The following is a 27,015-nucleotide window of genomic DNA, read 5'->3' as shown; positions in this document are numbered from 1 at the left end:
TTCTATTATCGGCAACTCGAAATCAGCTACAATTTGTAGTGCGTGTGTTTCATTTCAAGAAAACCCTGCTAGATTGCTTTTTCTCAGTGATAAAAATATAGCCAAATTGAAGCTGAAAGCATAAAGAATAGTTTGCATGCATTCAGCGAAGTGTTTTCGTAAGAAAATCCAGTGAAAATAGTGTTTCAATTTGGGTTGCCGAAAATAGTCTGTCATGCCGAAGCCGTCATTTTCCCTACATCATTTTCCAGGATGCTTTCAAGAACTGGCTGTGTTGATGTTAGATTAGATTAGATTAGATGACTTACTTCATCCTTTTTAGCAGGACAATGGATTTGGAGTCGGAGTCAGATGCATTTGCGAGTATATGAAGTAGTCAGAGATTCAAGAGCATTATTAATATAATCTTTGCAAAGGAATGTATGGATCAAAGTTATATTCGATAAATGTTTGATGATAATTGAAAGTAGAGCTGTTGGGATTAGACATTATTTCTTGGGATAATTCAAAAATTGCTGGAAGATGATCAGAACCAAAGCATGGGTAACCAATTGGCTACAAAGTTGACATGAATCAGTTAAGACCAAATCAATAGTTGAAGGATTTCTTGTAGAAGAAAAGCATGTTGGGCTGTTTGAATATTGAATAGCTTAATAACCTGCAGAACAATCATCAAATAGAATTTTACTATTGAAATTGCTTTGAACATTATTCCATGAGTGGTGATTTGCATTAAAATCATCAATAATGAAGAATTTAGAGCTATGACGAGTAAGTTTCCGAAGGTCACACTTGAGAAAATTCTTTTGCTGGCCTACGCATTGGAATGGCAAATACATGTAAGTTGTCCATGTTTAGTTTCATAAAATTTGGAGTCAAATGAAGAAAGAATTTGATGTTTGATACGAACAATGATGGAAACGACACCAACGGCCCCATCAAGACGATCATTTCGATAAATGAAACCGTATAATCAGGTTTAAGGAATGTTTCAGGAATATTTAATGTTTTAAAATCCATTACTGAATTTCAAAGTCATAACTATCATAGTTGGTTGAAAATTCTATCTAACAGGAAGCTTTAGTGTGATAATTTGGTTGGTTGGTTGGTAATTTGGTTTATTAAGGAGATTTTCAGCCAATGTGTGATAATGTATTAGCTAGAGAAAGGTCTGATGAGGGTAGGTTGATTATTCCGCTAGAGCACGGCAGTATGAACATTGCATAGAAGTTGAAATTGAGCGAAGGGCCATTAATGCGACTATACTACTTTGCATGAAACAAAGCAAGGCGGGAGTTACCGTCAACAATGCTGATGATTGTACAGCACGCAACAACCACTCTACTGCTTTCTCTCTTATAGTTTGGTCAAGAAGAATCGGAAATGCTTTCGGCAACGTGGGGCTTTAAGTAGTGATGAAACGTCGCTAGAAATATTCCACAGCCACAGAGAGCATATGAGCAAGTCAACCGCGTAAGCGGCGCTGGTAGTCATAGTTGTGGTAATCATGATTGCATCTCACTCCAAAAGGCCTGGATTCAATCCCAGTCGGCGCCACCGGGATTTTCTGAGGCATACAATTTCTGATGACGCCTTTCTTCGGTAGGGAAGTAAAGCCTGTTCGTCATCGGTTCATGAGTTGTAAGATGGGTCGATAGGTAGGGTCCAGGTGTGGGAGCTGTCTCCCTGGTGGTAGCATTCGTACTCAGATCGACGGAAAAGTAAAGCAAGGGGAAAAAAAGTCAAACGCGCACTGTTTTGTTTGTAGATTTGAAGAAATACTTCAAGCCTCCTCATCCAATTATGTATTAGTTAGTTAAAGAAGTGTGCGTTTGACTAGTACTGTCGCATTGATGGCCCTTCGTTTAATTTCAACTTCTATTCAATTTTCATACTGCCGTACTCTAGCGGAACTATCAACCTACCCTCTTCAGACCTTTCTCTAGCTAATAAATTATCAAACTAAAGCTTCTTGTTCGATAGCATTTCCAACCAACTCTGAAAGTCGTAAACACTTTGAATGTCATAACTATGTTATTATACGATAGATGAGGAGGAGAAAGTATAGAATTGATAGTTCCGTTTAGAGTACGCTGCCGTTCTACGCATATCTGTCCCATGTTATTTTTGGACGTTTTTCACTTTTGTTCATAAAACAGTACATTTTTAGGTAAACTTTCGAATGAAAATAGAAAAATATGTTATTTGTTTTAGGCTTATTAAAAAACAACATCAAGTCCTATGTTGAAATTCTACGCATAACCACAGACAAACATACATAACTCTTAGAAGAAAATTGTTCGGAAAAAATATCGTCAAGCGTATTTTGCATGCGCCTTAGCACCATCTATCATCCACATTCCCAAGCATTGTTTTGCAACCGGATCATCCCTCGTTCATGAAATTATTTCACTAGTTACTTTTCCCTCGTTCTGTCAACGCGTCAGCTGTGTTGAATAAAAACAAAACAGATGGAAGTCAGTGATGTCGGTTCTACGAAATTTTCCGTAGATCTATATAATTGATTGAATTGTTCGGAAGTACGGATCCGTAGGAAAAATTCATAGAAGCTCAGACTTTTTTTTAAGGGATTTGTTTTGTTTGCTTAGTGTGCTTTTTCTTTTGCTGGAAACAAGTTTTTAAACAAGGTAATGCATCACTAAGTAGTGCCCTTTCTTCTACCGCTCATCATTTTAATGTGTACACAGCAAAAAAAGTATAATATGTATCAATCAATGACATTCATGGTGAAGTATTGAACATCAAAACTGGTAAAAGTTGATAGAATATTACAGTCATCCAATTGATTTGTTCTCAAATTCTGTGTACATCGTACAGCGTAATATTAGGAAGGGAATGACTAATGTGCAGCAGTTTTGATGTAATATTCAACAACTTTTATTCTGTATTTGTCAGATGTGGTATGTGTCTCCAGTGAGATGCCTTGACCACTTATCATTTTCAAGAGCTGACATCTGCTAACTAGACGTGAAAAAGAACTGTCTCCAGTGATAATTTCGAAATGTGGTGTCTTGCTCAATGCTTCAGTGGCGCCACCATGACAAATGCAAGCACATTCCCAACTAAAACATTATTTGCGATGAATGTGATTGTGAGTTTTATGTCGGTGTGTCTGTGGCATAACTGTCCCACAAAGAATTTTTTTTTAATCTTTTATTAACGAATCGATTTGAGTGCACGAATGATTGAAACAGAATTTATATGATCAAAAGAAACTCAATGAGTCATTTCAGGAAGTAGAAGCTTTATTTCATGATGAAAAATAGAAGTAGAAACTTTATTTTATGATGAAAAATATTAAGAGAACGTATCTTATTGTGTTCTGCACAGAGCATTCATCATTTGTTTCTCAAGATGCCGATACTTATAGGCTTTATAGATGTAGCAAACGACGATTGCAGCAATGTCAACTCACTTATTGTTGGTTTCAGTTAATGTGCAAACCTATGCAAACTATCCACTTTCAAAACTTCACGGAGAACTCAAGCACTCTCATGTAAACACAACTACAACCACAAGAGTAAAGATGTCAAACGCAACGTGGCCGTCAAAGCAACACGGAAAGTAATAGTTCTTAGTGGGACTGATATGCGTAGATTTTCCTACTTCATAGCAAATTTCTCGGCAGAACAGTCCCACTGAATTGTTTTCGTATAAAAATTGGCTTGACTAATTTCATAGAAGGTAATTTCTGAAATTGATTCTGTTGAAAAGATGAACAATACACTAACTTATTTTAACTCATATTTCTTCCAATGAGCAGAAATGATTCGAAACATTATTCGCGATTTTCTCAGATGTTACTTTTAGAACATGGGACAGATATGCGTAGAACGGCAGTGTGAAAATTGCATATAGAGAGTAGAGAGCGAGCTTAGGACAACAATGTCTACTCTCTATATGCAATTTCCAAACTGCCGTACTCTAAACGGAACTATCAATTCTATACTTTCTCCTCCTAATCTATCGTTAACAAATTATCTGTTATTTGAAATTAGCATCTTCAACTATGTTATTAGCAAATTTACCTTCACTTTGAATAACATCAAACATGGAGCTAGTTTTCAGCATATCAGTTCAGCATATCAGTAGCCAAGTTGATTAACGATTTTTGTAAAGATTCCATTTTAAGAGAAGTAATGCTACCCAAGTTGGAATCAGCATCATTTTCATTAGATTTATGTTGACTAGAATTTTGATTCAGATTTTTACCAGCAGCAATAGTAGCATAGTTAGCTCAATTTACTTGCTTAACATTGTAACGAGCAGGTTTAGATGAAAAATTTCAAGTTTGTGAACTATTTGAACCTACGGGCACGAATGTAGAATTTGTTCTTCACTGACCGTTGTTGACAGCAGAGAAATCAGTACCAGTTCGGGAACGTAGAGCGTTTCCTACCTATTCGTCCTTTACGTGAAAGGAATCACAACAATTCATGCACTTAGTTGGCATGAAGAAATTTTTCGTTCCGTCACCCCATCCGTGGCACTTATGACACTGGGTGAGGTTTTGGAAAGTTCATGCAGTCTTCCTGAAGTGTTCCCACTTCACTCGAAGATGGAGCATAAGGCTAGCTTTTTCTAAGGCCTTAAGGTTGTTTAGTTCACTAGACCTGAAGTGAACCTAATAAAAACCATTATATAGAAATCTCGTTGCGCGAATCGCCAGGACGGGATTTAATTTTCATTTTGACTGCTTGGACTGGCACAACTCCCAGTAATTTTGTCACTTCATCTTTGATCTGATCCAGGGATTCACCAATGGGCCTTGAACAGATGTTCAGTTTTGATGTCGTAAGTAAAAACTGTGTATTCCTTCTCAGTAAGATACTGGAGAAGACGATTGAATCTGTCCAAAGTTACAACCAATACACGGCATTCACCCCGACGGTCAATTTGAAGTGAAAACTTGAATTTAACGAAGTTCACAAGCTCTGTGCGAAGAGCATGGCGATTGGTAGTGGCTACCACAATAGGGGGGACCTTTTCATTCTTGGCATTAAGCCGGGAAAGTTTATAACTAGTTTGCCTGGATGATAGATCATTCTCATCATCTGTGAGCATATCAAATTGATTGCTCAAATGAATTTCATCAGAAGGGGGATCAAGATATTACCCCTTTCTTTTGCGTTTAGGTGCCATGGCGGTAGATCAAAGCTTCTCCAAATTGACTTACAAACAGATTACTATAAGCATCCGAAGGATCGAAGAAGAATTTTACCAATCGATGTCCAAGCAGGAATACCTCGGGCAGGGTCCAAATAAGGATCGAAAAGGAATAAGAGTCGAAAAAGGTAGAACATTTGCAGGTAATATCATAGAGGTAACTCTATTGTAATATTCAAAAGTGCTGTTTAAATTTTTTGTAGCTTTAGGTAGCAGTAACACTTTCTTCGGGAAAAGCAAATAGATCTACACGGCAAGAGAGCACGATGCGAACTGAACGTGTCTTTGCTCTATTTTCACGATACTACCATTTTATTACTAATATAGTACTTAGAGTACTTGTACTTAAAGCAAAATAAATATGTAGGTGAGTATTTCCATTGAATTCCACTACAATATTTGTATCTTGACAAATGCGCATATCGCCTACTACTTGCAGTGTTATAAATATTTGAATTCAACTTTTCATATCTATCTGTTTTCATTCATATGAAGGAGAATGAACCTAGGGGTATCCACTCTAAACTTTGTATTTTTCCTAATATACATATAAAAATCTTAGTGATATCTAAGATACCCAAAAATACTTAAAAATACTTAAGAAATATCTAGCGTTAGTTTATTTGGTTGGTTGCTATGTCAATTTGATTTGCTTGTTTATCCAATGTCAGGCGTTTTGTGTGGATATTGGTTAATTTGTTAAACAATTAGTATTAATTTGATTAGAAGCGTGAACAGGTTTCCTGGACCATTTACGGTGTAATCTGTTCACCATGTACCAGAAAGAATTAATTCTGATAGGCATTGAAACCTTTTGTTGTTACTCGTTCGAGTTCCATGATTTGTGTAACCAATCTAATTGTGAATTTTGTGTTGTTCTTTTTCCGCTCGGTTCTTCGCTGTGTGACTATGACAATGCCTGATAAGAACATAATTGGATGTACGAAACCATGTGACCATACTATCACCCATATTCTCTTTTACGTCCGGACAGTATTTTAAACGAGAATATGGGCGTATTGCGGAAACGCAGATCTCGTAGCTTTCCACCTTCTAAACGCAGAACATGCTTATTACAATAGATAATAAACCATAAAGGCCACTGGACACAGTATAAGCAACATAGTCAGAATTATTTAAATAAACGGGTTTAGTTTTCTTTATTTTCCTACGTATAAAACGTTGTGTTAAATGTGATATAATAATTGCATTAATTTTTCAAAATAATCAATACAGTAGTTTATTCAAAAGGAGAGTCAAAAGGGCCAAAACCTTCCGATCAGAAACGAATCACGATCATTCCCATTCAACACCCGGTAGATCGACAAACTTTTCTTCCTGCATTTGTTCAGGCCTGCAACACGTTTTCACGGCTTCAGATCCTCGATACTGCAAAAACCAAATGGTAGTCAGATGATTCACTGCAAGGTAATTAACATGTTTAGAAATAAGGTGAATTCCACCCTGGGCGATGTTTCACGCGCAAGGTGAGATTTTGCGAAGCTACGAGAGGGAGAGAGAGAGAGAGAGAAAAGTGCTAGTTGTCTCTCTCATGTCTCGCAAATTTTGCTCCGGTCAGCTAATACACGCATATATCTGAATATACCAATACTCATCATCTTTGTGCACCGAGAGGGTATATGTGAGCCAATACACACTTTGAGTTCAGTCGATCGGTAAATACCGTTAAACTTGTACTGAAAACATCATTATTTGTAACCAGCCCTTGAAGTATTTTTACAAGCTGAATCGCTGAAAAATATAACTTAAATATTACTAATTTATACTCATAATGAAAGTACTTCCCAACAAACAATTTTAGCTGCAGACTAGCTTATACAGGCAAAAATTAGCTGTATAAGCAGATTTTCAGCTGTATAAGCTAATCTGCAGCTAAAATTGTTAGTTGGGTTAACACTCCTATTTGTATAAATACAAGACGACCGAAAACAACAAGTCAACAACAAACACATACACTAGCAACCGGTCATCAAAAAATAAGTGCTACTTCGATGGAAATTTATAACCATGGTTTAAAATACTAAAAAATACCTTAGAATACTTACGCGGGATTTACAAATATTTTATTGATTTTAGGTATGAAATTTAGAGTGGGATGCCCCTTGGAATGAACCTTTGTCATGGAAAAGTAAAAAGCCTTGACAGTGCACGTACGGATTATTTGTTTTTTTTTTGTCTATACGTATTCGCTGCATTCTTAAGGCTGGCGCACAATAGATACGTTTTCGGGTTTTTTGGGCTAACTGTCGAAAAACCCGAAAACGTATCTATTGTGCGCCGGCCTTTATTCATTTAAGCAACCTTTCATGTAAATGACTGTTGCTTTTTTAAGTTCATTCGGTGATAGAAGTGGTGATACTCGTTTAAGAAGCTCATTGAAAATCTTTATCGAATGTAGCCATATCAATGATTTTCAGCGCATTTCTGTAAAAAAACCGAAGCAAAGATGGAAAACTACACACCAAATTTAAATCGCTGGAAATCAGCAAAATTTAGCGTATTTTAGACTTGATGAAAGATCAGCAAACGTTCCAGCTAAATAATACTGCTGAATTTTACAGCAAATCCAACATCTGTCAGAATGACAAAATTTTACTGAAAATCAGTAATGATTTCAGTAATATCTCTTTTTCAGGAATTAAAAAATTCTGACATTTGGCAGCATTTTGCTGATTAAACTATTAAACACGGTAAATCGGATTCGTTTTCACTAGGAGCTTTTAGCTTCTGAGATCGTTGATACAAATATACAAATAATAAAGACAAAATCGGCAGGTTCTTTTCCATGCACAACATATTAAATATATCCAGTATCCGCGCCAGTGTCCTTGCCTACATAGTTTTAATTATTTGTAGTTTTTTATGCTCTTCCTGGGGGCGACCCCGGCGTAGTGGTTAGCATCCATGCCTTTCACGCCAAAGTCACGAGTTCAAATCTCACCCCCGGAGAAGTCACGAATGACCCAAGAGTGTTAAAGTGACTATAATAATAAAAAAAAAAAAATATGCTCCCTCCTCTTGCGGTGTTGAAGGTGATGTACGAATTCAAAAATACTTGCGACGGTGATGCTAACAGTTTGACAACTCTTTTGGTTGACAGTTTATGTTACCTGAATTTTTCGGTAAAAAAATATCGTTTGTTGTTTTTCAGTAAAGCATAGGATCGCTGATCATGATCCAGCAATCCGTTGTACTTATATTAAAAAAAAAAAATTTTGTGTGTATCGACTTCTGCATCAATGACCGATGAAACTGTAGGAAAATAAGGCAAAACAAAAAATCCAGTGAAAATAGAGCAATTCTCGCCGAAATCATGCATGATCCTTTCGACGGGATGTAACAAGAGCTTCCTGTGCCAGTGATTCTGTAAATGCTTGCCAATACACTCAAGGGAAAATCAACGATGGTAACTTCGTCTAACATATCCTGACCCGTTATTATGATTGATTTTTTTTTTCGTTCATCATGTTGTTAAAAAGTATGGTCAATTCACCATTCTCTTTTAGAGAAATTAAAATGATCGATAATAGCAAAGCAAGATCTCTATAGGAAACTCGACTATAATAAGCGTTCAGAACCATGAGGGCCTAGCTGCAATGATCGTTTCTCTGCATCCATCGATTTTTTCTCCAGTTAATACTTGGCAGGTTTAACATTTTTCGGTGCGATGTTTCTTTTAACTAATACATCCTTTTAGCACACTGTACGAGAACAATTTCGGAAAATTGGTTCACTAACTGTAGTAATGCGAAGAGAAATTTAATGATAAGAATCGATAATCGCAGGCCCTTATGATTCTAAATGCCAGAGATGTATTAACAATTAGGCATTTGGTGGCCTAGTGGCGACCGTTTTTGCTGACTGAGCAGAAAATTAGGGGTTCAATTCCCACCTACTTCTTTTCAGAGATTTGTTAGGGTCGCAATGCAAACAAACGATCATATTACATGCTATGGTGAATCCTGATCTGCTACCTTTCCACTAACATTATTTCCCTTCCCACGATAGGAGTGGAAATGCAGCTGTGTTCTCGGTCTCTAGTAGCAACGTCTTACATACTAACAATCCTTCCCTTCTCCGATGAACGTAAGGACGTGGTCGGCACCGCTATTGATCTTGAAAATTCTTATTCACCAAAATTTGCACACTGAGAATGGACTGCAAACCGAAGTCCCATTAATTTGGTTCTTTGTGAAAATTTCGTTGGATTAGGTCAATCCACTTCTACTTGAGTTTATTTTTTTGGGGGATGCGCGACTACAATCCTGAATTGCGGTGTGTGAATTCATTTTCTCATGGTGGTTTTAGGTCATAAATTATGCAGATATGTACGCATCGCTTTCGTGTACTTGAAATCGATTTTTATAACGTTTGGCGAAATTGGAATTGAGAATGGGGGCGACCCCGGGGCGTAGTGGTTAACATCCATACCTCTCACGCCAAAGTCACGAGTTCATATCTCAACCCCGGACATGTCACGAATGACCCAAGAGTGTTAAAGTACGAAACCATGTGACCATACTATCACCCATATTCTCTTTTACGTCCGGACAGTATTTTAAACGAGAATATGGGCGTATTGCGGAAACGCAGATCTCGTAGCTTTCCACCTTCTAAACGCAGAACATGCTTATTACAATAGATAATAAACCATAAAGGCCACTGGACACAGTATAAGCAACATAGTCAGAATTATTTAAATAAACGGGTTTAGTTTTCTTTATTTTCCTACGTATAAAACGTTGTGTTAAATGTGATATAATAATTGCATTAATTTTTCAAAATAATCAATACAGTAGTTTATTCAAAAGGAGAGTCAAAAGGGCCAAAACCTTCCGATCAGAAACGAATCACGATCATTCCCATTCAACACCCGGTAGATCGACAAACTTTTCTTCCTGCATTTGTTCAGGCCTGCAACACGTTTTCACGGCTTCAGATCCTCGATACTGCAAAAACCAAATGGTAGTCAGATGATTCACTGCAAGGTAATTAACATGTTTAGAAATAAGGTGAATTCCACCCTGGGCGATGTTTCACGCGCAAGGTGAGATTTTGCGAAGCTACGAGAGGGAGAGAGAGAGAGAGAGAAAAGTGCTAGTTGTCTCTCTCATGTCTCGCAAATTTTGCTCCGGTCAGCTAATACACGCATATATCTGAATATACCAATACTCATCATCTTTGTGCACCGAGAGGGTATATGTGAGCCAATACACACTTTGAGTTCAGTCGATCGGTAAATACCGTTAAACTTGTACTGAAAACATCATTATTTGTAACCAGCCCTTGAAGTATTTTTACAAGCTGAATCGCTGAAAAATATAACTTAAATATTACTAATTTATACTCATAATGAAAGTACTTCCCAACAAACAATTTTAGCTGCAGACTAGCTTATACAGGCAAAAATTAGCTGTATAAGCAGATTTTCAGCTGTATAAGCTAATCTGCAGCTAAAATTGTTAGTTGGGTTAACACTCCTATTTGTATAAATACAAGACGACCGAAAACAACAAGTCAACAACAAACACATACACTAGCAACCGGTCATCAAAAAATAAGTGCTACTTCGATGGAAATTTATAACCATGGTTTAAAATACTAAAAAATACCTTAGAATACTTACGCGGGATTTACAAATATTTTATTGATTTTAGGTATGAAATTTAGAGTGGGATGCCCCTTGGAATGAACCTTTGTCATGGAAAAGTAAAAAGCCTTGACAGTGCACGTACGGATTATTTGTTTTTTTTTTGTCTATACGTATTCGCTGCATTCTTAAGGCTGGCGCACAATAGATACGTTTTCGGGTTTTTTGGGCTAACTGTCGAAAAACCCGAAAACGTATCTATTGTGCGCCGGCCTTTATTCATTTAAGCAACCTTTCATGTAAATGACTGTTGCTTTTTTAAGTTCATTCGGTGATAGAAGTGGTGATACTCGTTTAAGAAGCTCATTGAAAATCTTTATCGAATGTAGCCATATCAATGATTTTCAGCGCATTTCTGTAAAAAAACCGAAGCAAAGATGGAAAACTACACACCAAATTTAAATCGCTGGAAATCAGCAAAATTTAGCGTATTTTAGACTTGATGAAAGATCAGCAAACGTTCCAGCTAAATAATACTGCTGAATTTTACAGCAAATCCAACATCTGTCAGAATGACAAAATTTTACTGAAAATCAGTAATGATTTCAGTAATATCTCTTTTTCAGGAATTAAAAAATTCTGACATTTGGCAGCATTTTGCTGATTAAACTATTAAACACGGTAAATCGGATTCGTTTTCACTAGGAGCTTTTAGCTTCTGAGATCGTTGATACAAATATACAAATAATAAAGACAAAATCGGCAGGTTCTTTTCCATGCACAACATATTAAATATATCCAGTATCCGCGCCAGTGTCCTTGCCTACATAGTTTTAATTATTTGTAGTTTTTTATGCTCTTCCTGGGGGCGACCCCGGCGTAGTGGTTAGCATCCATGCCTTTCACGCCAAAGTCACGAGTTCAAATCTCACCCCCGGAGAAGTCACGAATGACCCAAGAGTGTTAAAGTGACTATAATAATAAAAAAAAAAAAATATGCTCCCTCCTCTTGCGGTGTTGAAGGTGATGTACGAATTCAAAAATACTTGCGACGGTGATGCTAACAGTTTGACAACTCTTTTGGTTGACAGTTTATGTTACCTGAATTTTTCGGTAAAAAAATATCGTTTGTTGTTTTTCAGTAAAGCATAGGATCGCTGATCATGATCCAGCAATCCGTTGTACTTATATTAAAAAAAAAAAATTTTGTGTGTATCGACTTCTGCATCAATGACCGATGAAACTGTAGGAAAATAAGGCAAAACAAAAAATCCAGTGAAAATAGAGCAATTCTCGCCGAAATCATGCATGATCCTTTCGACGGGATGTAACAAGAGCTTCCTGTGCCAGTGATTCTGTAAATGCTTGCCAATACACTCAAGGGAAAATCAACGATGGTAACTTCGTCTAACATATCCTGACCCGTTATTATGATTGATTTTTTTTTTCGTTCATCATGTTGTTAAAAAGTATGGTCAATTCACCATTCTCTTTTAGAGAAATTAAAATGATCGATAATAGCAAAGCAAGATCTCTATAGGAAACTCGACTATAATAAGCGTTCAGAACCATGAGGGCCTAGCTGCAATGATCGTTTCTCTGCATCCATCGATTTTTTCTCCAGTTAATACTTGGCAGGTTTAACATTTTTCGGTGCGATGTTTCTTTTAACTAATACATCCTTTTAGCACACTGTACGAGAACAATTTCGGAAAATTGGTTCACTAACTGTAGTAATGCGAAGAGAAATTTAATGATAAGAATCGATAATCGCAGGCCCTTATGATTCTAAATGCCAGAGATGTATTAACAATTAGGCATTTGGTGGCCTAGTGGCGACCGTTTTTGCTGACTGAGCAGAAAATTAGGGGTTCAATTCCCACCTACTTCTTTTCAGAGATTTGTTAGGGTCGCAATGCAAACAAACGATCATATTACATGCTATGGTGAATCCTGATCTGCTACCTTTCCACTAACATTATTTCCCTTCCCACGATAGGAGTGGAAATGCAGCTGTGTTCTCGGTCTCTAGTAGCAACGTCTTACATACTAACAATCCTTCCCTTCTCCGATGAACGTAAGGACGTGGTCGGCACCGCTATTGATCTTGAAAATTCTTATTCACCAAAATTTGCACACTGAGAATGGACTGCAAACCGAAGTCCCATTAATTTGGTTCTTTGTGAAAATTTCGTTGGATTAGGTCAATCCACTTCTACTTGAGTTTATTTTTTTGGGGGATGCGCGACTACAATCCTGAATTGCGGTGTGTGAATTCATTTTCTCATGGTGGTTTTAGGTCATAAATTATGCAGATATGTACGCATCGCTTTCGTGTACTTGAAATCGATTTTTATAACGTTTGGCGAAATTGGAATTGAGAATGGGGGCGACCCCGGGGCGTAGTGGTTAACATCCATACCTCTCACGCCAAAGTCACGAGTTCATATCTCAACCCCGGACATGTCACGAATGACCCAAGAGTGTTAAAGTGACTATAATAGAAAAAAAAAATAATTAAGAATTAGTTTAATTCCAAACAACAACCTTGTTCGTATCTTAAACACTCCAGCTTAGCTATACCGTTGGTTGAAGCTGAGCAATAATTAGGCACCATTCGTTTCAACCGCATTAAGTGTTCTTTGCTTCCCTAGCCAGAAAATTCTATTGTAACACGTGTGCGTGGATGTGTGTGCGGTGCGGTTCGTGTGAAGAACATCTTTCCGGCTTATTCACAATCGGCGCTGTAAACAACAGCTGTCTGTCTGGGAAGCCGAAGGAAGCCGACCAGAAAATGAACAGCAAAGTTTCGTCGGATTGCCTCCCCATGCGGACAGTATGTAGCTAAGTTCGTTGTCATCTTTATGCTTTTGTTTTTGCCACCCTACCCACAGCCCAGCCTACATATTATGTAGACACATTCGAGTATCAAAGTTGTTGCTTTTGCCCGTGTCGGAGGGATGTTGTGAATTGCTATTGTTTTGCTATGATAGGTATTATTCGGTCTTTTGGGTACCGCTCAAGTGTCAGACGACGGGTCGTGTAACGATGGCGTCTTTTAAGCACTGGCTCTTATCGCTCCGTGTCAACCGGAGTGATGGAGTGTGTACCGTCGTGGCGGGCTTCTTTGGACATGTTTTCTGATGTAAGCAAACTTGAACATGTTCGTATGAAATCTATAAAGTAGTTAATAATAGGATGTGGTGTGCATCCAATAGGAATACCTTTATGGAGTGTAATTGGCAATCTAACGATAGCATAAAGCGCCACTTTTGGCAAATAGGAGAATTAGACAAATAATTTTTTGGTTTGTTTTTTCCGTCGATCTTGTTTTCCGTGCTGAGCACCAATGCTACCGACGACGTGCCAGGAAGGCAGCTCCCACACCTGGAACCTACCTATCGATTAATTAATTAATTTAGCTTTATTTAGGAGGCTTAGCCTACCTATCGACCCATCAACTCATGAACCGGGGACCAACGGCTTTACTTCCCATCCGAAGGAAGGCGTGATCAGAGATGTTATGCTTCAGAACATCCCGGTGGCGCCGACTGGGATTGAACCCAGGCCTGCTGGGGTGAGAGGTAATCACGCTTACCACTACACCACCGGCGCCGTTTTTAGTAAAATAATGATAGTATCATAATTTTGCACGGCGAGGTATGGGATAATATTTTAAAAACGCTTTTATTTAACGAATAAAGTATTCTCTATAAATTTGGTTGTGCATACGAGGTTAAAAAAGTTTAAATCTACAGATCTAAACGAAAACTAAGAAAAAAAAATAAAAATTTAAAATTATACGTCTATCGGGTAGCTTTTGAGGTTTCTTCCCCCGTAGCAGCTTTTAAAAAATGACAAATATTTCTTTCGGATAATAAACGCTTTTCAAGATTTCTTTCCTATACCTCAACGTGCAAAATGTTGACACCATCATCATTTTTCTATTTCTCCAATTCGCCACGAGCGCTATTGTTAGAACGGCAATCCCAAGTAACAATTTGGGTTTTATGATGGTATTGAAGGCCATTATTTAGACTACACACTAAGATTACACCTGAACGTTCGGTAAACAGTTCGATGATTTTTCACAGATTTTCTGTGTTTTTTCACAGATATTCGTTGAAAAATTACAGGAAATTGTGAAAAATCATCGAACATTCAGCTGTTGAGATTTCGGTAAAATTTCACAGATTTACTATGCTGCACATAAATGGAGCGTATATCGTAGCGTATATCATACAAGTTCACATGTAAGATCGTGTCTGCGGGGGGATGTGCTATCAAATCAGCCTACTGATCATTCTTGTATGAAATTGGTTCCAAACGTAAACAAACCATGTAGGTTTTTTGACGTAGGACTACGTCTTTAATTTCTATACTGGTACACTTTGTCAAAACCTAAAATGGAACATGAAACAAAATTATGAAAGATTTTGAAAATTAATAACTCAGCTTCCCTCTGGACCAATTTCAATAATTTCCAATCGATCAGAAATATTTCTACGCATCTACAACAATGCTTCCTCCGACTGAAGATATTCAACAAGAAATAATTGAAAAAGTGGTAATGCCAAGCATTGTCCAATGTACAAATAAAAAGTGATAATTTTATCACTGTTTTCATGAAATAAACGTTCTTCCCAAACCCAGTCGTCATAATCGAGTACCACTTGGTTGCACATCATTGCTTAACCTGAAAAGATATAGAACATCGCTCCTGTCTAGCCTCAACACAAACACTCGACAGCAAGCTGATTTTCAGGGAGCATGTTGAGAAACCAAAAACAAAATGCAACATCTTGATAAGGTCGTTATACACGCTAATCAATTGGAGATCCACCCTATCCCTGAGAAACAAGCTTGCTGTCTACAAACAAATAATTCTTCCCGTCATAGAGTATGGGTTGCCTATCTGGGAGTGTTGCGCACATTCTCATCACCTCAAACTTCAAAGGATCCAGAACAAGATCCTGAGGATGATCCTCAACAGTCCACCGCGTACTAGAAATTCTGAGGTCCACCACCTGGCTGGTCTTCAGACCTTGGCGTTACGGAGAACTGTTACCATCAAAAGGTTCAGAGATTGCTGCATGCGATCCGATCAACAGAACATTAAGTTTCTGGCACGTTAGGTTAGACAACTAGGTTAAGTAGGTAGAATATCAAATTTTCTAATTAAAATCAACAAATATGCTTTCCTTATTAGCAAAATGTAAACTATTACAATGTAAAACTAAAAACTTTGCCGCATTCCTACCCACAATGCATGCACGCAAAATCTATTTATTTTTCCTCTTCTGCTGCATGCTGTACGTAAACAAACCACGAAAATGGGATAATTTTGATTGTAGTTTTGAGTTTGGGCGACTGAGTTAATGGGCGGACTAGTTTCGGATTGAGAAAAAAACTTAAAACACGGTAATACAGCGCATAATTAGACCGCTTGTATTGATAGTTTTTTACATACTTTTAATCATGGAGCTGTGTGATATCTTTGAAAAGTACACGTTTATCGGAAATTGTATACTTTATCATGATTTTCGTATGGTTTTGTTGATAAGCACTTTGCCCACTCTGGGTTCATGCACTTCCAATCAGTCGGAGATCTTCAAACTAGCTAATCATCATGAAGTCATACGGTTATTTGAATAATCTCTGATTCAGCTGACACAGTGAAGAAATATGTGAGGGATTATCTGATTGAATAGTTGATCCGTAGAAGGTCTTCTGAATAATTGATCAATCTTGTAAAAATATCCAAGGGGTTTTGAAATTCTCCAAAGTTCAGTGATCGTGTCTGAATTTGCATTAACTTCAAAAAAATTAGGAACACTTTGAAGAAGCACCATTAACCGTGGGGAAATATCGAGAGCTCTTCGTAGAAGAATTATGAATATTAGGAAAACTTCGAGAGCTTAAGGAAAGCTCCATGAATTTTAGGGAAGTCCAGAGAACTCTAATTTATTGAGAAGTTTAAAGAACCTTGGGGAAATGAAATGTTGAAAACTTCATCGAAGATCTACAGTAGTTTTAGGAGAACTTCAGAGTAGTTCTGAAGAGACCTTCAGAGTAGTTCTGAAGAGACCTTCAGAGTAGTTCTGAGGAGACCTTCAGAGTAGTTCTGAAGAGAATTTCTGAGAACTCCAGAGAAGTTCCATTGGCATCAGAAAAATTTCGGGAAATTTATGAAACTCCCCGGGAGCACCCGGAACATGTCTGGCCAGCGTAGTCCTCAGTACTTAATATGGCCACCAATGTTCTTATTTTTAAATTCTCACTAGGGGCACGCAATAATCTTTAATTCCAACGCAGGTAACAACTGTAATTCTCATGTAGTTTGATGTGTCACATAAGGGTGTTGATTCAATAAGGATCTGACCACTTCCTCGGTGGTACCCAGAACATGTCCGGATGCGGCCATCATTTTTCTGACTACTTACTTACTACCTTGGATGATTATTTGGTTCACGTCTTGAAGTTTCTGGTTAATTCAAAATTACAAAAAAATTCATCTGAAAACATTGAGCACTTCTCAGGTTGCCGCTCAACCGTAACGCGTTTTTCCAAAATGTAAAAAAAAAATGCGTTTTAGTACAATGCCGCTTTTGCCGCAACGCGCTCATTGTGGGTTGTCAAACGGATTTCTGCCGCTATCATTGAGTTCAGCCCTTTAAGATATAAAAGAGTGGCTCAATTAAAAGAACTAAATGCTCTTCACACTTGTTCCGTTTACTAGCGGTCCTACGTCAAGCTTCCGTTCGTACCCCTAGGTACAGACCCTTCTACTTTTTGTAATGTCTTTCGAAATCAGAATTTGCTGTTATGATATAACTTATTTTGAATACTCCATTTGATCTCATTTTGGTTGACTTAACGGTTAACACAACAAAAATGAGATCAACATTTTACACTGTTGCATCAAACGGAAAACTAATTCTGCTTTCAATGAAATCAATTTGATTACTGATTTTGCATTCATAATGTTTGACTTAATATGGGCCTGTCGTAAATGGTTAGCATCCATGCTTCTCACGCTGAAAGATTTGAGCTCAAATGTCACCTCTGGCTAGTCACGAATGATGCAAAATGTGTTAAACAAAACAAATAAACAATAATCGTTAGTTTAACGACAGATGAACTTAAATCAAATTTTAAACAAGAAATTAACAGCAGAACTTCAAGTTAAGTTTCTTTAATTTAAAAAGTCTTGACTGCATAATGAAAACACAATATGATATCAGACTTCTGTCGCGACAATTGAAATCAAAATGAGTTTTCATTATGATAGGAACTGCGAACTTTAATATCGATTTGCTTTCATTTTGTTAACCGACTTTGCTCGGGTATATTACAGGATATAAGCCATAGTCTGTAGGGGGTATTAGCAATCGGTGGAAACTAACGATTTTAAACTGGCTCAAAACTTGACTAGCCTATTGGTCTCAAGCAAATCGATTAACGTACCCCATTATAGTACTACACAATGTTTGTTTTGATTCGCTATGAAAGTTTGACAGATAAAATGAGGGGTTCGTGGATTTTCCTATGTTTCGAAGGGTATATCGATTAGCTTGGGACCGAAGACCAGAGCTGAGCCAAAAAGTTGAACACGTTTCTTCGGGACCTTCTGGTCTTAGAGTTACCTCTATGGTATTAGATCGTGTGTGAGGGGGAGGACCTGCTGTCAAAACAGCCTACTGATCATTCTTGTATGAAATTGGTTCCAAACGTAAACAAACCATGTAGTTTTTTTTTGTGTTGCCTTCGATTGACTAAGACCATAGTTGATCCATCTCGCCATGTTGGTTTCTTATGGCTTGTTAACGTTTGGAGCCAGTTATATGAAGTAGGTGACGATTTTTCGTACTTGACAGTCACATCCCACCCCTGGATATGCAACCATCCATCTTTGTAAGCAACATTTCTTGTAAGTTACCCGTTTGCGTTAAATGAAATATAAGTTTACACGGATGATTGTTTACATTGCAAGTAAAATTCAGATTTTTTGCTGTGTAGACTTGTGGTCAATTTTCACCTGTTTTGAATGTAAAATGGACAAAATCAATCGACATCATAATCTCCATCCAATAAATATTTAAACAACCTGTATTAAATTCATAGTCAGTTCAGTCAAAAATCATGCAATTTTGGTATTATGAATTCTTATCGACTCCCAAGAGTGAATGTTTTTACAAGTTTCAAAGGTTCAAATTTTTGTGAAGGTAAACATTTTATAGAACTCGTTGGTAAACCTTTCCGCTTAATTCTGGGAGTTGCTCAAAGATATTAGCTGAAGGTTTTATACGATCGAGTAAACTACAATCCCAGTAACAAGTTGGGGAATCCTAGGGTCTGCTTGTTTTCTAGCAAACGTCAGTTTGATCGTTTGTTTTTATAACCTGGCACGGGTCGACTTTCGCACTGACAAAAAGTTCGGGTTTGCACTGGGTTGGAACTGGTTTCAACCTGGGAATAAACAAATTCGCTATTGCTCTGTAACCCCAAACTGCCAAAGAATGCTACTCATAGAGAGACACTCACTCTCGTCTTTTGAAATAAGCACATTGCGATTTGTGGATATAATGAGCGAAAAGGGTAACTCACTTATCTGAGTTTGACTCAGTCTAACTATGTATTTGTTATCTGTGAGTTGCCTATGCAATAACGTATTTTTAAGATCACGATCTGTACAGTTTACGACAAACTGGAAATCGAATCATGCTCGCTTGATTTCCATCACTGTTGTAGATATACATTCAATCGATTCTTTACGCTACTTTATTTGATTCTACCGTATGCGTGATAATGTTTGCACCATCGTACACATACGGTTCCCGTTTCAACTGTGCATAAAATGCCTTGGTTTTCTTTGCATGCACGTAACCTATAGCTCATACCGTAGTAGGCTGTGTATAAAAACACCATGACGAAGTGGCAGCGTATTCGTGATTTGTCCCACGCGCAAATGTCGCAAAAAGACATTTTCAATCGCCGTGGGAGTGTCCCGGTGGACCGTCAAAAGGGTTTTAGACCGAGAAAAGAAAGGACAACTATCCGCGAAGGTCTCCGAGGGTTATCGCTGCTATCAAAAGGAAGATTCGGGTGAATCCAGTGCGTTCAATAACGAAAATGGCAAAGGAACATGGGACCATTGGAAGATCGTAAAGGAAGATTGCGGGGCGAAGTCGAGGGCACGGAAAAAAAAACTCACATGATTACCAACCGCATCCGGGAGCTACGAGTCGAACGATCCAAGAAAATCTTGAACTTCCTTAATCGAAAAAATCCGGTTATCCTGATCACCGACGAGAGCATGTTTACCGTCGATCCCGTATTAAATTCCAGAACCGGCCGGTACATTAGTTCTTTTCCGGTAAAAGACGTGGCCGACGAGCACAAGAACGTGTATCTGGACCAAGCATCCTGCTAGCGTTATCGTTTTTGGATTGGTGGCTTCCGATGGCAAAAATGGACCCGGTGTTCATTCCAGAAGGCGACAAGGTCAACACGGAGGTCTACATCGGGATTTTAAGTAAGTATGTTCTTCCGTGGATCAAAGAACAGTACGGTCTTAAGCCAAATGTTGTATTTGAACAAGATGGGGCGCCGTGCCACACCTCGAACCGCACTCAGAAGTGGTGGTAAGAAAATCTTCCGTTCTGGGCGAAGGATATGTGGCCGCCATCCAGCCCCGATCTTAGTCCGCTGGATTACTCAATATGGCGCATCATTAAGGCCAAGGCCTGTTCTAAACGCCACCCGAGTACAGCAAGCCTCAGACAAACATTGACCCGTACCTGGAGATAAATGGATCCAGACTACATCATTGAAACCTGCCATGCATTCCAGAAGCGTGTGGAGGCCGTAATTTCAGCAAGTGGAAACTCGATCGATGATTAACATAGTTTAAGACTTTGAGAAACATCCCCCCTATGAATAAAAAAAAAACTCAAAAACGAAATTTTTGAGAATTTTTACCCTTCTTACAAAGAAGGGTATAGATATCACTTGAAAAACCGACTATCGATCCGAGGCCCGGAGGGCCGAGTGTCATATACCATTCGACTCAGCTCGAAGAGATCGGAACATGTCTGTGTGTGTGTGTGTATGTAACGAAATGAATGCGCTCATGTTTCTCAGCAACCGCTCAACCGATTTGGACAAACTCGGCGCCAAATGATAGGTCTTGGGGTCCCATTGAACGCTTTTGAACGGTTTTGGAATCGGTGAACCGGTTCCGGAGATATGGCCGGAATGAGATCCGGTGAATATGGGCCTTCACGCTGGATTTAACGGAAAACGTATCAAAACCATCATGCGACACATCAAATTACTACAGAATTCAAAAATAAGATCAATGCAAGTCGTGTTAAGTGTTCCAGACCACATTCGACACACTTGGACATGTTCCGGGTACCCCGGGGAAGTTGCTTGAATATGAATTGAATTAAAACCCATTAAATCACATTAAAATACGATGATAAGGTGATTGGTAGCCTCACCAAATAGACTACACCCGGATATATTCCAGGTACCCCCAGGCAGTGGCGTAGCGTCACTGGATGACACGGGGGTGGGGGGCTTGGTCACTGATAATGACAATAAAATAAATAAACTTGAATAAGTAAGAAGGGTCTGATAACACCATAGGTGGATAAATTCGGGTTTTTAAACTTTGACATTGCTCAATGGTGCAAACATTATCACGCATACGGTACAAGTATGAAAGTGTTCAAAGTAGCCCGTCCAGTTCAAAGAAGCACATCAGGACGGTACTGACGCTGAATTTAAAACAAAGAAGTTGTGAACTGTGATGTTAACAAGACCGAAAATTGAAGAAAGTGATTGTGAACAAGAAACAATTATTTAAGTCTTGTTCGTATGAGCAATTCGCTCATGGTTGGAGATCGGTTTACAGTAGAATACACAGGAAGTATTATTTTATTTGCATTGGAGAATGATGAGTCAATTAGAAAAAAAAAATCATCTACGAAGCAAAAGAAATTCCCCTCAATTTGGGATAATCGATGATCGTAGATAATTCAACGAGAGGGATTTCCCAAAGATGACCATCCAGTTCCAAGTTTCAAATCACCCAATGTTAAATAGCCATTAATGCCAACATTCCGACAGTAAAGTTGATCTCTTCCACAGCTGTCGGCATCGACAGTCAAACCCTACTGAAGGCCACGAAATTACACATCGCAGACTAATAGAACAGATTTCCCATAAAATGCGAAGCATTTTTTTCAGGACCGGAAAAACAGCCAAATAAACTTCCAGAAGGTGCCGTTTATTGTGCTGTTTCCCCCGTTGCCGATGGTGATGACGATGTTCTACTCGGCTCCGGAATCACATATTCATCGCACGACGACGACGACGGGGGTTGAAAGATTGACAGGAAAAAACATTTATCTGTGTCCCTGGAATCGGTTTCCCGTGGGTGATCCTTCTTCGCGAAGTTTCATCCCCTGTTTCAATCGTGCCTGCCGTTTTCGCTGCTGGCGGTGGCGATGAAGTGATTTTTATTCTTGCTACTAAAACCTTCTCCCAAGCGCAAGGGAGTAAACCGGATGAATCGACCGCGCCGCTATAAAGTGAAGTAATTTGGTGCGAGGCTTTGTTGGCCCTCGAGGGAGTATGAGAATCTGCGGAATTCAAGTCACGAAGTGAGATTTCTGGCAAACTGGTGCGCTCCGGAAAAGGGCAGAGGAGTAGCACTTTCGAAAACGCGATTGGCGATAAATTGTCATCTCGCCAAGTTAATTCACTTCAAATGGGGTAGCAAACGAGGCCCTGCTTTATGATACGATTCACGAGGAAAAGTTCTTGAACGTTTTTTTTGCGGGCTGCGCACGAATGGCACTGATAGGTTAGTCAGCACAGGCACGGCATTACCAAGTCGGAGGCGGTGGGTTCGATTCCCGGGAATTTTCTTAATTTCCTTGCCTTGCCAAACGATATACAAATTCATGAATTGGTTGACATAGAAAGCTCTCAATTAATAGCTGTGGAAGTGCATCTAGAACAACTAAGTTTTGAGAGCCGGCTAAACGCCCACTGCAGAAGCGTAAAGCCTAGTAGAAGAAGAAGGAGAAGACGAAAGTCGCGTGTCCCATAAAATGAGTATTTGATTGTTCTTGTCCCGTGTGGAAAATGCGATAGGCGGGATGTGAAACTTTTTAGTCCCATTACGTAATGAAGGAAATATTTTCAGTAGCGATGGAAGAGCCGTTCTGTTTATGGCTCCAATGATCTAGGGAGGGATTAACTAACGATGTTGTTATCTGACAGTCTCAATCAAATGTGAATGGCTAATTGTATTTTGAAGGACTTTTGACAAACAAACTTAAGGTTGCAAATCTTAGTTTTTGGCTTCTAAATTGAGATGGTTTCGTTTAGGGTAGAAAGTTGCGTGCTGTTTATCATTTGCTTGTTTTTATTTAGGCTGTTGTTGACTTTGTGGTTAACTAATTAGGAAGAGAAGTTTATGTGTCTTGTGAAATGGACTCGATCTAGAGAGAATATATAGCAGATTTGTTTATATCAGATTTTACGTTTTGAGCAAGCAACTACGTCCTGAATTGCTTGGATAACATTAATGTAATACAGAATGTACGAAATTACACTTGTTGTTACCAGGTGAATCTTTGTCATTGACGAAAAAATGAATAGGATTTTGACGAAGGTTTTTTTTTTGGGTCAAGTCTGTCAGCGACTATTTGACAAACAATTTTGTCAATATCGCGCGAAAGTCTGTCAATGACAATGACAAATCTCAGCACTGCCACCAACTGCGCTCTTTGGGAGATTCCTGTGTATTAAAATGATAATTTATATTACAGCGAATGTTCGTTTGAGTTATGAACCTATCGACTTTCCACCAATCATCGTTCCACCTGTCTGCTTTTCTGTCATACAATTGTCATCTGAACGATGGAATTGTATGTAGGGATTAAGTTGGAGCCCCAACTACTGTAATTACGACGCGCATGTATAGAACTTTGTTAAATCTCTCAATTATTCCACCTGGGACCAGGAAATTTCCATAAAATGCACTTCTTTTTTTTGTTACGTGACCAGTTCAAACTTTGATTCCGACGCTGCATGTAATCAACGAGGAGTTTGTTTCCGTTCTCTCAGGATAAACCCCGATTTGGTCGAACAATTTTCAGTTTTTGCTCTCCAATGTCCACAGAAAAAAAACTTTTCGTCGCTTGATATACCTGCAGCTGTTGAGCATTGTTATAGGGGATGTTTTTTTTTTCCTAACGGAGTCAGTTCCATACAGTCTACTCTAGCCAAAAAAAAAAAGTTCATCAGCAGCGGTACTTACTTTGGTAAAATCGAAAGTTTTCGTTAACATCACAATTGCGCTGCAGTTCTCCTGCCACACCATCCGCCAAAAGTCTAACACTGTCTCCTCGGTTGGTCCCTGTGTTACGATGTATGCATTGGGTTTCAGTAAACTCTGCTCGCGTTGGCCAATATTAAGCGGGAACATGAAAGAATGGAATATATATTGATCAGTTTTTTTTTAACACATAAATCGACGACATAGATTTATCAAAGAAACAAGACGAGACTCAAGGATACTCACATCGACATAGGACGCGTTGATGTAGTCGGTGTCTGGGATGTTTTCGTACTTGCCGAGCACGACCCGGTTGTAGTCGTATGGAATGCATTTGGGATTTTGGTTCTTGTGGGCATTGGCTTTGCGTGTCGCGTGCCGGCAGGTATTGGTCTCCACCTTCACAGCCGTCTGGAATTCGAGCTTGTAGAGGATGGGAAACTTTCGCCGCTGCTCGCACAGTTTGCTAAAGTGTCGCAGCTCGGTCGGTTTGTCCGGCATCGTCTGCGAGAGCGGGTTTTTCTCATCTGTTGGTGACAGTGAAAGGAACGTAAATTGCCAGCAGGAGACAAGCGTGAATTGAAATTAAAGTGCGACGAGGAAGAGATGCTTTTCCGATAGATTTCCCTGCCACCCCCCCGGTTTGGACGTTGCTGTTCGCGCACGGGCGAGCTTTTCGCGAAAGAATAGGACGTGAGTCAATTAAATGAAGAGGTCCAAAGGGCTAGAGTACAATTTCGTGGAATGAATAAACATTTGAATGATGAGGAAGTTTGCAATGACTGTAGAGTGCTTTCGCGATTTTTCCTACTCATGAATTCTAATGAATTTCAAATCTTACAAGGTAGAACAACGTACGGATAGAGCGTAATAATAAAAGAGAATGGTGAACAGGCAAGACAGGGAAAACTTGATAGGAGTCGCACACAATTTCTCTGGGTCAAAAAACACTTACCTCTGGCTGATAATTTAACTTTATCTGGTAGAATCCACCGAGAAGGAGAAGGAGAGAAAAATTGAGAAAACTTCATTAGAAGCACGGCGACCATCGTGACACTTTGTGATCGTTTATGCAAATCAGCTTAGAAAATGCAACTTTGCTGTCGTCGTCGATGTTGTTGTTGTTGCAGCTGCTTCTTTGATCAGTCGATTTGATAAACGCACCACAAGAGACTGTGAAAATGGACTTACCTAATGAAATTAAACCGCTATTCAACATGCTTAACTTGATTGTGTTCGGTATGGAAACTAGGCTGGTGGAACTGAGTGTCTTTTTCTTCTTGGGCTTCTCCAGATCTGCATAGCGTGAGGTTGACCTGAAAGAGGGACCAGAATGGATGGGATATGGTTAGATGCTGGTGGTTGATAGAATTTTTCGCAAAATGAATGTGGTTTCGATTGCACAGGTTACAATTAGAGCTGCACTTAGAACTCATGGTGCTCAAGCGGCAATGCCAACTTTTATCCACCCTTCTTAAAACATCCAGTATTTATAAAATGTTGTATATCCTTTTTCGTAATACATAAACATAATGCGATGCATGTCATTCTTTTATGCGATATTGACTTAAACTGTAACAATTTACGATACTGTCTGAACATTGTTATACGACTTCTGGTTGTCTGGGAAGCGTGACTGCCGCTCATTCCAAAGGGCCATTGGAGATCGAAGCAATGCAGAATACGCTAAGCTTCTTACGGTTATGTATTGCTGGCTTTCATCTTATTGTTCTAGATCCTCTTCCACATTTATCAACTGAGACCATTCTATGCTAACCAATGCATGAATTTATATATTCCAGGGAGGCACAATGATACACTATGCCCAAGGAAGTCGAGAAAAATTCGAACCTGAAAGATTTCCACGACCGAACCAGGAATCAAACCCGCTGTCTCCGGCTTGGTAATACCGTGACTTTACTAACTAGGCTGCCCATGAATGAATTTGAGGTGGTTAAAGGCTGAATAAATGTTTTTTTTTTTTATCTAATTGTGAGGCGTATGTTTGATTGGTACCTTAGTTTCAAAAATTACCGACCCTAAAAGAACACTTAAGAGCGTCTGGATATTCCGATTCATCGATAACTATCAAAAATCTTGGTACTTCAGGAACTTTCATCTTGCAATTTTAGGGAATCCAAAAACTCTTGAATGTCTCGAAACTCCGAAAATTCTCCAGACTATAATAATCTACGGAAACACCAACAAACCTAGGAAATCTCTGAGCTTTCTGAATACCAGAAATTTTAGAAACATCCGGAATTGTGGGAACTTTCGAAACTCCACGAAGCTCCGGAAGTCCGATAATTCTGGAGTTTATGCAATTCTGTAATTTTCAAGAATTATTCTAAATCTGCGGCAACTCCCGAAAGTGTGGAAACTTCCGGTAGTCTTAGCACTGAAAGAACTATAAGGATCTATTTTTTTTCCTTGTCGGGTATTTTCATCACTGCGACCATTTTTCTGATCTATTGTGATATATTCCCCATTTTTTTTTCTTTAGCTATATCAAGATGCCGTATCACTATTATTAGGAGTGATCGCCATCGTTTGACTAATAGCATTATCCCAGCACGGCATTATACTTCGAATAAAGTGCACTGCCGTACTGGGAGTTGTTCTCCAAATGTCAAAGGTTTCTATCAGCCCCTTGTCGAAGAACTTACGCCTTTTATTGAAAATTGCCGGACAGTGGCATAGCAAATGTTCCGAGTCTTCCTTTTCTATGCCACAGAAGCGACATACATCATCTTGAAGTTTTCCAATCAGCTTCAAGTGATAACGGCTCGGACAATAACCTGTTATAAGACCTGCATATATACTAAGATCTTTCTTAGAAAGTTCCAGGATTTTGTGGGTC

The 27,015-nt window shown here is 38.8% G+C and overlaps 1 protein-coding gene across 1 annotated transcript in view; it reads right to left on the bottom strand.

Moving 5' to 3' along the window:
* The window catches only part of Ptp36E (protein tyrosine phosphatase 36E), a 51,272-nt gene extending 25,681 nt beyond the window's left edge, over window positions 1-25,591 (bottom strand). Inside the window, exons 1-5 of the mRNA XM_065229498.1 lie at window positions 25,581-25,591; window positions 25,347-25,471; window positions 25,111-25,134; window positions 24,402-24,682; window positions 24,138-24,272 (exon numbers count right to left, since the gene is read on the bottom strand). Coding sequence (XP_065085570.1) covers window positions 24,138-24,272; window positions 24,402-24,682; window positions 25,111-25,134; window positions 25,347-25,471; window positions 25,581-25,591 — 576 coding nt within the window. The remainder of the gene's footprint in view (window positions 1-24,137; window positions 24,273-24,401; window positions 24,683-25,110; window positions 25,135-25,346; window positions 25,472-25,580) is intronic.
* Between the last annotated feature and the right edge of the window lie 1,424 nt (window positions 25,592-27,015).

Source organism: Ochlerotatus camptorhynchus, unplaced genomic scaffold (assembly GCF_037179485.1).
Source record: "Ochlerotatus camptorhynchus isolate MF236.1 unplaced genomic scaffold, CSIRO-AGI_Acam_v1.1 ptg000315l, whole genome shotgun sequence".
Taxonomy (NCBI): Eukaryota; Metazoa; Arthropoda; class Insecta; order Diptera; family Culicidae; genus Ochlerotatus; species Ochlerotatus camptorhynchus.
The sequence above is the reverse complement of the archived record's forward strand: the minus strand, read 5'-3'. Positions and strand labels throughout refer to the sequence as shown.